A 12491-nucleotide genomic window follows, 5' to 3' on the forward strand; every position below is an offset into this window, starting at 1 on the left:
TATCCATTGCAACTCCAAGTGACCTCACGGGACAGAACCGGCCCGCAGTGTTTCCTCGGCCATCAGCTTTACAATAGCAGCTCCCTGGTCTTCCTCCCGCAATGGATGGGGTGGGCGGGCTGAACCCCTGACTCTGTCTGTAAGCTGAAAGCTTAACCCTGGACCACTAAGGCGCCTCCCTTTATGCTAGCGGTAGACATTTTGAAGGGGGAAAGATGCACCCTACATTACAAAGAACGTAAAGCTGGGAGAAGTCGCCTGCTCCACCAGGGCAGCTTACTGGCTCTGTGGAAACGGGATGAAAGGTTACAGGTACGGCCCCAGCCCGGGTATTGGCATTCCAAGGAGGCTTCTCCCTCGGCGTGCCGCTGGCGGACTGCTCTGCGGCCCCGCGACCTAGCGGCCCCCCGTGGCGGACGCCCTCCGCGCGGGCCCAGCGGCCGCTCCGCAGGTGGCCGGGGGTGTGGCCGGCACCCAGCCTCGGCGTGGGCGGAGCCGAGACCCGCCTTCCGGCCGCGGGGCGGGGCCTCCAGCAGGTGCGTGAGCGGCACTGGTTTCGACCCGGTCGCGGGCGGGGCGCCCGGCGGCGCCAGGTAAGGGCCGGTGAGAAGCAGGGCGTCTCTCAGAGCGGCCGGCGGGGCGGCGAGCGCCCTCTCGGGATCAGCGGCGGCCAGTTCCGCGCCCGGCGGCGTCGGGGCTGGTGGCAGGATGGGGACCCCGCGCGGGGCCTGGCTGCTCGGGGCCGCAATCCTGCTGCTGGCGGCCGCAGCCTCCTGCAGTCACACCACCCGAGGTGAGCGGCTGGCGGGGCGGGGGGTGGGGCTCCTGCGGCCGTGGAGTTGGGGCGCAGAGCCTTGGAGCGCGCGGGGGTCCCGGCGCGCTGGGCAGAAGGTGGGAGCGGCCCCGCAGCCTCCTCGCGGAGACTTGGCTGGGGGGGTTCCCTGCGCGGGGAACCTCCAGCGGGGACCTTGGGGGCGGCCGAAGTCAGCAAAGCCGGGCCGGAGGCAGGGACGCCCCCAAAGAAAGGCGGTCCCGCCTCGCCAAGCCTTTTGGCGAGGTTTAGCGCCAGAGACCACCACCCAGGCCACCCACCCGGCCCCAGCTGGCTGTGGCAAAGGAGGGCGCCCCGCGGCTCAAAGCACGCAGCCTCCGCTCCCCTGGGCTGGTGTCTCTGAAAACACACAGTCATTAGGCGCTTTTCCCGCACCCTGGCGACTTCCTCCCGCTGCTCCCGCGGGGTCCCGGTCCTATAGAGAGTTGGTGGCGCTGGGCGGGGTGCCCGCAGCCTGGGAGCAGTCTACCTGTTGTAACCCCCTCCTCCAAGCCTTGGCGGCTGCGCTTGGCTGTCCAGCGGCTAAGACCCGCCCTGGGCCCGCACTCCTGGAAAAGTGAAGTGGACCGGTGATATCCCGGGGTGTTCGGAACGTCAGGGTCCGGACAACGACCCCTTAGCCTGCAGTTTTAGGCTGGCTGGGCTTCACCTGGATGTATGGGTGGAACTTATGGTGAGGCGCGGTGGATCGATTTCCATGCTTGGGGACTCCCTGTGACAGACGGCAACTCCCCGAAGGGCTGGTTCTCGGCTGTAATCTGCACCCGAGCAGGTCGGCAAGGCCCTACCCCCCACCGCTGCTGGTTGGGCTTTGGATTGCAGCCACACAGGTGTGTAGGCCAGAGGCTGCCGGCGCCCAGGAGCGGCACGGAACAGCCCTGGAGTCTGCGCGAGCTGGGTGCCAGGGCCGCCTGGGCTGGTGCGCTCCGAGGGGGAGATGGAAGCTGCCCTTCAGTAGGACCTCCCGGGCCTCTGGGCGTGGGGCCAGTTTGGCTGTGGGTAGCGCTATGGTGATGCTAACAGTTCCTAATGTTTGAGGGCCCAGTAAGATGTTTGGTTCAGTGAGCCCATTCGGCTCATAGCGATCTTAAGTACCACGGAGAAGCCCTGCCAGGCCCTGTGGCATTCTCACAATTGTTCGTAGGTTTGAGATCATCCTTGTAACTAACCACTCTTGTCAATCCATCTTGTCGAAGACCTTCTTTTTTTGCTGGCCTTCTACTTTACCAAGCGTGACGGCCTTCTTCAGGGCCTGGTCTTTCCTGACAACATGTCCACAGTCCGTGAAATGAAGAGAAGGTTAATAGCATTCAGGGGGAGGGTTTAATTTCCCTGCGAGATTTGCAGGCCTGTTGTTAAAGGCAATCTCTCCCTCTCTCCACTTTCATCTAAGACAAAACCACACATTTATGTATTTTTATTATTATTAAAATGGTTGAATTAAAGAGCCAATTAAAGAAATTTAGCCATAATTCTACATTTTAACCACGTATTTTTAATTGTTTTGATTTACCTTTTTAATCATTTTATTGCCATAATCTACATACTGTAAAATTCAGTGGCTTCCATATAAATACAAAACACTGTGTCATTCATCACCGCAATCAACTTTAGAATTTAAAAAAATCACTTTATCGGGGCTCCTATAATTCTTATCACAATCCACACACACATCCATTGTGTCAAGCACATTTGTAGATTTGTTGCCATCGTCATTCTCAAAACATTTGCTTTCTACTTGAGCCCTTAATATCAGCTCCTCATTTCTTCCCCTCCCTCCAATTTTAGAAAATTTCCCCCTTTTTTGCTGCTCTTTTTTGTTTCTGAGCCCAGGGGGCAAAGTACATACTAGTTGGGCTGCTAATTGTAGTTTAAAACACCAGCCTCTGCACAGATGAGGCTTTCTACTCCAGTAAAGCACAACAAGCTGGGGAACCCACAGAGGGGGTTCTACACTCGCTGTTCTGTGGGTCAACATTGGCTTTGAGCTTTGTTTGTTTTCTTTTACATTTCAATGGATTTGTGGCAAAATCCGACCTGAACACTGCTTGTTGAGACCATCCTTGCTCTGTGTTTCTATCCTGTGTGGGTGGGCAAACACTTTACTGCAGAAAAATTCATGCACGCAGCTGGATGCTTCATAGAGGTGCCAAGTAAGAGATGGAATTTGCAGGATGTGTTGCCTCTGTGAACCTTGAAGACTCTCAACTGTCAGACGCACCTGGCCCCAAGATTTTGGATGAGACAGTGTAGACCTGCTTTATGTAGAAAACTCGTGAAAGTAGTACACAAGAACCTGAAATTTGGCACGCAGTGGCCAAGACTGGCAGGAGCCCTGGTGGCATTGTCCGCTACATACTGGCCTGCTGAGAGGAAGGTTCGAAACCACCAACCAAACTGCAGGAGAAAGAGAAGGCTTCCTACTCCCCCAAACATTAATAGTCTTGGAAACTCACAGAGGCAGTTCTACCCTGTCCTATAGGGTTGCTCTGAGTCTGAATCCACTTGAGGGCGTGTGTGTGTGTGTGTGTGTGTGTGGGGGGTGTTTTTGTTTTGTTGCCCAGGGTGAGCCTCTTCCTCTGAGAGCAGTCTCCTACTTTCCCTTTCTCCTCAAAAGCATTGTAAAAGAGCAAGTGAGTCTAATTAATTAATTAATTTAGTGAGTTGAATTTAGATGGAAGATTCTTTTCCCACTGCAGCTAGAGAAAAGCCTGCCCTAGTACAAACTTGAAAAGTCAGCACCCCTGTGTACATGTTTATCTGTCAGGTACTTCTGTATGAGAAGCTTTGGGAACTGAGAGGAACACCTTCCTGTTGACCTTTGTCTTTGAAAAATTCAGGAGCAAGTGTCTTGGGTGTGAGACCTTTAAGAAAAAAGAAATGTGGGTGGAGCCCTTTAACACCTTCCTGGTTTAGGCAGGAAGACCTGTCTGGGAGGCATGCCTGGGGGTTTCCTGCTGTTTTACAAAGTGAGAGGTCCCTGGATGGGTGGGACAGCACCCCCCCCCCCCCAGGAGAGGAATGAAGACTGACCGTGCTTGATTTAACACCAACAATCAAGTGACTTGTTAACCAGGGCTCTTTAGTATTGCAGCTCAGCTTTTTATATGCTTTCAGTCTGCATGTTTCTGTCAGACTCCTGGGCAACTTTCCTAAAGAATTGTTAGAAATACTGAAGCCTTAGAGCCTATGGAGCTTTTCTTCCTAACTCATTTTGATTAAGAACAGAGCATCACAAAAGCCAGGCTGAGCCCCTCTTTGTTCATCCCCTGTCAACGGGAGTCTTCAACCAGCGCCATAGTTACGACAGATTTGGGGTTTTTTCTCCTGAAGACCTTACCCCAAGTCTGACCCTTAAAAGGGAATGCAGCCCAGAGTACCACCTGCTGGTGTCACCCAGAGAAGCATGGGTTTGGGGAGTAGAGGGAAAATGACAAAAAACAGCCCGTGGGCCATGCCTTTCTCTTCTGGCATAACTCTGCTGTCAGAGTCCTGCTGACTCATAGCAGCCCCTGTGGGTTTCCTAGACTGTAACTGCTTACGGGAGTAGAATGCCCAGTTTTTCTTCTTTGCAGCTGCTGGTGGTTTCTAACTGCAGACCCTGCGGATATCAGCCCCAACTCGTAACCACTGCATCATAACAATTGATACTAATTTGGGCACATTTAATCCGTCTCCTCACTGGATCATAAACTCCTGGACACCAGGGAGCCTCATGTCTATGTCACTTACAAAACCTCAGTAAGTCATCCAGGAGACGCGTCCCTCACACTTAGCAAGTCAAGCTCAGCCTGAGGTGCGTTCGGAGAAAGCACTGGTGATCCACTTCTGACCACTCAGCCCCTGAAAATCCTGGGGAGCACAGTTCTGCTTTGATATGGGGTCTCCAGAAGTGAGGGGGTTTGTCCAGAGGGAGCAGGCAGCACCACATCCCACTGGGCCGATAGCTGTGGTGGGGCTGTGGGGAGCAGCGGACTGCTAACTGCAGGATTGGTGGGGGTTCAACCCCTCAGCCACCTTTGGGGACAAAGCAGAGGTGGCCTGCTTTTGTAAAGATTTACAGCCTGGGGAACCCTATACAGATTTGCTATGCATGCCAGTTGACTTGATGGCAGTCGTTTCTGTCTCTTCTGCCTTAGTCTTTCTACCATATCACCGCCCCCACACCCCCCCAGGGAAGTCGCCCAGATGCATCATCTCATTTCTCCTTTGGAGACTGGAGCTTCTCTTTGTTATTGTTTTAAATCATACAACTAATACGCGATTGCTGTAGGGGAAACATTCAAATCACCCCTCTCTACCTCAGTTAACCAACTGCTAACATTTTGCTATATGATCTTTCAGACACTTGCATGTATAAATCACAAATAAGTGCCCACAAATCTAAAAATATTCTTGTACAAGTCTGATAATATAAACTAATTAGTCATATGTTACATAGAAAACATTTTTAATGAGCCAAGATAGGTTACAGGAGGATGTATCATCATTAAAAAAAGAAAAGAATGCTATGTTGTTAGACGTGTGGGATGCAGGTCCAGTGTTTGGTGAGATCACAGGAATGAAAATGAAGATGGGACTTTAGATTTGTGCTTGGTCCCCTTGCTTACCTGGTAGCCACCCAAACCAAACTCACTGCCATAGAGTCGATGCCAGCTCATAGCTTTCAGGACCTTCAGTTGCTGATGGGGCATGCCTCAAAATGAGGAATATCTACAGACTTCCATTAATTGTTGGAACATGCAACATGGGAGTATGACTTTAGAAAAAATCAGAAGTTGTCAAAATGAAACGGAACCCATAAAAATGGAAATCCTAGGCACTGGTGAACTGAAATGGACAAATATTGGCCCTTTTGAACCAGGCGATAATGGTTTGCTATGCTGATAATGACCCATTCAGGAGGAACAGCATCCCATTCATCATCAAAGGGAACATTTCAAGAAGACCTGGTCAACATGTAACCATTTCAAGAGGTAGCATATGATCAAGAACTAGTGATACTGAATACAGATGTCCAAGCTACAGTGAAGGCATTGTCAAAAAACAAGGCAAGATAAACAAGCAGCCATGTAGCTGAGAAGCAACAAAGCCCGCATGGAAGAAGCACACCAGTCTCTGTGATCACGAGGTGTCAATGGAATCAGGTATGAGGCATCAAAGAACAAAAAAATCATATTGTGAATGAGGGGGAGTGTGGAGTGGAGACCCAAAGCCCATCTGTAGGTGACTGGACATCCCCTTACAGAGGGCCTCAGGGAGAAGACTAACTGTCAGTCAGGGTGCAGTATAGCACCTATGAAACATACAACTTTCCTCTAGTTCTTTAATGCTTCTTCCCCCCCACCCCAACTATCATGATCCCAATTCTACCTTACAAATCCAGCTAGACCAGAGCATGTACACTGGTACAGATAGGAACGGGAAACACAGGGAAACCAGGACAGGTAAACCTCTCAGGACCAATAATGAGAGTAGGGATACCAGGAGGGTAAGGGGAAGGTGGGGGAGAGAGGGGGAACCAATCACAAGAATCTACATATAATCTCTCCCCGGGGGATGGAAAACAGAAAAGTGGGTGAAGGGAGACATTGGAGAGTATAAGATAAAAAATTATAATAATTTATAAATTATCAAGGGTTCGGGGGTGGGGGTGGGTGGAGGAGGGAGAAAAAAAAATGAGCTGGACTGCTGAAAAGAAAATACCAAGGGCTCAAGTAGAAAGCAAATGTTTTGAGAATGATGATGGCAACAAATGTACAAATGTGCTTGACATGTATGTATGGATTGTGATAAGACTTGTATGAGCCCCCAATAAAATTATTTTTAAAAATAAAACAAAAACAACAAAAAGGCTTCAAGAATTGACTTAGCCAGTTGAACTGTGTCAAAAAGCTGAGGCACTGGAAGGAAGCAGGCACTCACCTCTGCGCTAGGCTGGGCCTCCCAGCAGCATCTTGAGATCCACCAGTGCTGTAACTACTCAGGGAGCTGGATTGACGCAATAGCTGCACCAATGGGCTCAGGCGTAGTCACAACTGTGAGGCTGCACAGGCTCGGGTAGGGGGCCATTGTGTGGTGCACGTGGCTGCTATGTGTCAGAAGGGACTTGATGGCACCGAGTATCAATGGAAACAACTGACTCGTAAGTAGCACGCTGCAGATTGAAACCATTCACGGGGGTAGGTCAGACTATCCTCAGGAAGAACTATTTCACACACACACACACACACACACACACACACACACACACACACACACACGCTTGGACACCCCTCCCCCCTTTCTTCTTTTTGTATTGCGTTGTTAGGTGCTTCGGAATTTGGTTCCTAATCATAGCACTCCTGTGCATAAGAACGAAGTGCTGCTTCTGTGTATCCACTTGCCAGTCCACCTCATTGAAGGCCTTTCTCTTTTCCTGCCCACGCTACTCAACGTGAGGCCCTCCCCCAGGCACAGGCTCTCCTGCTAACCTGCCCCAAGTACTGGTGAGGAGTCTCACACCCTCACTTTTAGGGGCATCCTGGTCATACTTCTGCCAAGACAAACTTGATCTTCTGGCGGTCGCTAGTGCTTTTAATATTCTTCTCCAACATGACAATTCAGGTCTTCCCTATTCATTGTCCAGCTTCCCATGCATACGAGGTGACTGAAAATACCATGGCGTGGGCCAAGCCCTCTTGTCTGTAATGTTACACCCCTGCTTCTTAACACTTCAGGGAGTTTTTTTTTTCTTTTAGCAGTGTGCCCCATGCAATATATTGCTTGATTTCTTGACTACTGCTTCTAAGGATGTTCATTGCAGACAAAAACAACAACCCAAATCCACTGCCATTGAGTCTATTTCCACTCAGAACAAGTCTGGATGCGGGTTCTGAGAATATAAATCTCTACAGAAACAAGTAGCCTCACCTTTCTCCTGTGGAGCTGTTGTGGATTTGAACTGCCAACCTTGTGGTTCACAGTGCAGCGCTTAATTAACCCACAATGCCACCAGTGTTCCTTTGTGGCTCGAAATACAATGAAATCCTTGAGAACGTCAATAGCCAGTTGTATTCTTAACCTAAAGCCATATTCCCTCCGTTACATTGTCTCTCTCACTCCTGCCCACATCTTTCTCTCACTGAGCCACTGGGTAAATTCCCAAACCAACCAACAACAAATCAGAACCCAATGCCGTGGAGTGGATTCCGACCCCTAGTAGGCTCTATAAATCTTATTGGGACAGCCAGCCTCCATTTCTCCTGTGAAGTGACTGGTGGGTTTGCAGGGCAAAGCTTGTGGTTAGTCGGCCTACGCACAACCTGGAAACACCACCGTACCTTCTTGGGTGAGCGCCGGCTGCCGTCCTTTCGCTTAGCAGCTAAGCTCTTACCGGCTGGTTCCCTCACAACTCCTTTCCCAGTAGTACCCTGGGTGAATTTCTTCTTTCCGTCTATGGGTTCACGTACTATGGACATTTCATGAAATGGAAGCATCCAGTGTGCCATTATTTGTGTGTGTGTGTGTGTGTGTGTGTGTGTGTGTGAAATGCCGCTTTTGTTCTGGGGCAGGTCTCAGGGATAAGGAATAACTGATGGGCTGGATTCTGACTCTGGCCAGAGTGGGAGGAGCAGCCTTTACGTAGTGAGAAACATGAACGCTGGTATTGGGGTGGGTTAGCAGCCGTGATGACATTATGCACCAGGGAACTAAGTGCTACCTGGTCCTCTGCCGTTCCAGCAATTGCCTGAAGACTGGACCACTGGGATCTATAGAGTTTTCATTGCTTGGTTTGTATGTTTTTAATTTTAACAGTTTTGACGCATAATTCACATATCGTACAATTCATTGGTTTACACATATTTTAAGAGTTGTGCAGTCACCATCACAGTCAATATTAGAACTTTTTCTTGTTTTTATTAGTCCTTTTCCCCCTCAACCATCCCTGTCATAACCCCAAGAAGCTACTAATCTGGTTATTGCCTCTATGGATTTACTTATCCTGGGCTTCACAGAGAGAAAAGCATACTCCCCAAAAAACAAACCAAAAAAATCTAACAACAATAACAAGATAAAAAGGAACCTCACTTGAAAAAATAACAAAATAATTAAAAATTAGAACAAATGTTAAATGGGTCAAAAGGGAGAACACATAAGGTGTTAAATTTTAACCTAACTGAATTGGCATTAGTCCACTTGTCCATGCTCTCTGTCTGATAGCATGGCCATTCACACCCTGGCCAAGGGTCAGGGAGATTCACTGGCGGCTTCATCAACCATCAGGGCCCTGAAAATGGATCTTGGGCTCTCACTGTCATTCATAAGCTTCTACAAACTGGGTGCTCAGAATTTAAGCTCTAATATGGTTCCCTCCTCCAGTATTGGGTTTTATTATTTACAATCCTTGGATCACACAGGCTGATGTGCTGCTTCTGTGTGGATTTAGCTGATGCTTCACTTAGATAGCTGCTTGTTTTAAGACAGACCTTTAAGACTCCAGGTGCTATTCATTCTGATAACCGGGCACCATCTGGTTTCTTCACCACACTTGGCTATAGCACCCACATAGGTAGCGATCTCTTCATGAGGGCAAGTATTGAGTAGAGCCACATCGTAAGAACTAACTGTTCATAGAGTAGGACTACGATTAAATGCAACATTGGCTGAGAGTTTGGAAGAAGATGGCTAGGTTCTTCATCCAATTTTTCACACTGTAACTATTTACGATTCTAGAAAGCATTTTTCTTCCTTGGAGTGGCTGGTGGTTTCGAACTGCTGAACTTGAGGTTAACAGCCCAAGTGAACTCCACTACGCCACTGGGGCTCCCCCACTGGTACATAGCTGCCTTAATCTAAAGTGCGTTACTTGAACAAACCAGTGTTACTGCTGTAATGTTTGTTTCTGTAGTAACCCATCTTCTTTGCCTTTCTTGTACAGAAGTCCGTCAAAACTCCAAAGGAAGAAGTCTTATTGGTCGGAGTAATAGCTCATCTCCTGTCATTGGAAAAGGATCTGGCATTACCGTGGATCCAGGCTTTTCTGTGGATGCCTTCTCCGCCTCTGTCCTCACGGGAAAACTCACCACCGTCTTCCTCCCAGTCATCTACACAATTGTCTTTGTGGTTGGCTTGCCGAGCAATGGCATGGCCCTGTGGGTCTTTCTTTTCCGGACACAGAAGAAGCACCCTGCCATGATTTACATGGCCAACCTGGCCTTGGCTGACCTCCTCTCCGTCATCTGGTTCCCCTTGAAGATCGCCTACCATGTACATGGCAACAACTGGGTTTATGGGGAAGGTCTCTGCAAGGTGCTGATTGGCTTTTTCTATGGGAACATGTACTGCTCCATTCTCTTCATGACCTGCCTCAGCGTGCAGAGGTACTGGGTCATCGTGAACCCCATGGGACACACCAGGAGGAAGGCCACCATCGCTGTGGGTGTCTCCCTGGGAATCTGGCTCTTGATTATGCTGGTCACCATCCCCTTGTATGCCGTAAAGCAGACCATGCGCATTCCAGCCCTGAACATCACCACCTGCCATGATGTTTTGCCCGAGGATGTGTTGGTGGGTGACATGTTCAATTATTTTCTCTCTCTGGCCATTGGCGTCTTCCTGTTCCCGGCCTTCCTCACCGCCTCTGCCTACGTGCTGATGATCAGGGTGCTGCGGTCATCTGCCATGGACAGAAACTCGGAGAAGAAGAGGCAGAAGGCCATCAAGCTCATTGTCACCGTCCTGGCCATGTACCTGATCTGCTTCACTCCTAGCAACCTCCTGCTCGTCGTGCACTATTTCCTGATCAGAAGCCAGGGCCAGAGCCACGTCTACGCCCTTTACATCGCCGCCCTCTGCCTCTCCACCCTCAACAGCTGCATCGACCCCTTTGTGTATTACTTCATCTCCAAGGATTTCAGGGATCATGCGAAGAACGCGCTGCGCTGTCGAAGTGTCCGCGCTGTCAAGCAGATGCAGGTATCTCTTACCTCGAAGAAGTTCTCCAGGAAGTCCAGCTCCTACTCGACAAGTTCAACCAGCGTGAAAACCTCCTACTGACCCGTCCATGCCGCCCGCCCAGGCGGGAAGGTTCGCAATCACTTTCAGTCCCGACATCATGCTTCGGGATGTGTTCTGTTATCACGCCTAACAGAGTGTGTCTCGCCACCTGCCTTGCTTATGCAGCGCCTCGCGGTGCTGCTAGAAGCTTCTCTGTTTGCATGAGAAACCGCTCTGGAGTCACCAGAGATGTCGTCAGTTTGAGAATTCCTCGATTCAGATGTTTCCAGAAACTGAAGTGTGGTCAGAAGCAGATGCTTCAGAAGGGGGCAGAAAGAGAATCCTTTTTACTTGGGAAAACTAGTCATGGCTTGAGGATGAATTTCTTAGCTGAAGCGACATTTCCTTTATATCCAGGGTCCAATCTAGGCTTATTGGGATTTACGGGCCAGCTGTCAGGGATTAACAGACCAATTAAGTGATTTTCCAGATGAGCAAACTAAAAGGTGACCTGCTCGGAGGCAAGTTTCCAACTCGTAGCAATGAGTCCGGCGGAACAGAAGTCAGTGTTGAGGTGGTTCATGTAACACGGTCGACATCATGGCCATTTACTAACAGCAACAACAAGGCTGCCGTGCAGCCGAGAGTGCCACAGGGTCTTCATCCAAGGCTGCCACCCTTTGCAAGCGATGGTCAGGCCTCCGTGGGACGGAACTGCCATAGTCATGTACCTGGCTGTCTGCAGCGCTCAGGGACTCCATCATCGTCGTGGGGCTCTTGTCACAACACGAAGGCCCCAGAGCCTCCGTGATACCACTCCCCCTGGACAGCGGCTCATGAATCTGCAATTTCACCAGGCTCTGTGTGAAGCTTCTGTCCGAGCACCGGGGTTTGATGACCCCTGGGAGTGTGTCTTCCACTAGACGAGAAGCCACCCTACGTGCCAGAGGGACAAAAGCCAGCAGAGAGCAGCTGGCTGCTTTAGTGGTCACTTCTGAGGACCATCTCTTGACCTAGGGGGCGTCTGTTTCCCGTTGATCCTCCGGGTGCTGGTGTGTGTTGTTGTTTTACTTCTCGGGAAATACAAGTGCAGACCAAGTTGCCTGTCACCGTTTATTCACAGCGGTGGAATCTGCCGTCTCGTCTGCTCTGTCCAGAGTGTTGACATTAAGAATAACATTGACCATTTAGTTTAAAAAAGTTTTTAAATGATAGTTGAGTTATTTATTAACAATTTTTGTTCACCGGTTATTAAATATGAAATTATAGAAGGCTTCCCTGGCTTTAAGCCCCTCCCCATAGGTGTGGAAGACAGAACCAAAGTAGGTGTGGTTTTTAACATGCTGAACAGAGTGCTTGACACAAGCTGACTTGTATACGAGTGTGTGACTTTCTAAAAGTAGTTTTGTAGATTGTATCAGTGATCGATTTATAAAATAACACCTGCCTTTTTTTTTTTACAACTGATTTTTGAGTGTTGCCTTTTTCTTTCGTTGGAGCCTTGGGGGGGCGGGCGGGCAAGGAAGCCACAGGTTCACCCCGTTTCAAAGAGGAAATAATGTTTGCACTGTATTTTGTACATAAATGGGGCCACCCTGTACATACATCCTTCTCTGTGACATTTTTTTTCGTTAAAAAAAACATGTTTTAGAATTCTTTCCATACCTGCACCTATTGGTTG

General features: G+C 49.5%; 1 protein-coding gene across 1 annotated transcript; it reads left to right on the plus strand.

Annotated features, from left to right (window-relative positions):
• Window positions 1–604: 604 nt before the first annotated feature.
• Window positions 605–12277, plus strand: F2RL1 (F2R like trypsin receptor 1). Its single transcript, XM_075541196.1, has 2 exons — window positions 605–793; window positions 9753–12277. The coding sequence occupies exons 1-2, from the start codon at window positions 709–711 to the stop codon at window positions 10868–10870; spliced, it is 1203 nt and encodes a 400-aa protein (XP_075397311.1). The 5' UTR covers window positions 605–708; the 3' UTR covers window positions 10871–12277.
• The last annotated feature ends 214 nt before the right edge of the window (window positions 12278–12491 follow it).

Source organism: Tenrec ecaudatus, chromosome 2 (genome assembly GCF_050624435.1).
Source record: "Tenrec ecaudatus isolate mTenEca1 chromosome 2, mTenEca1.hap1, whole genome shotgun sequence".
In the NCBI taxonomy this organism is placed as follows: Eukaryota; Metazoa; Chordata; class Mammalia; order Afrosoricida; family Tenrecidae; genus Tenrec; species Tenrec ecaudatus.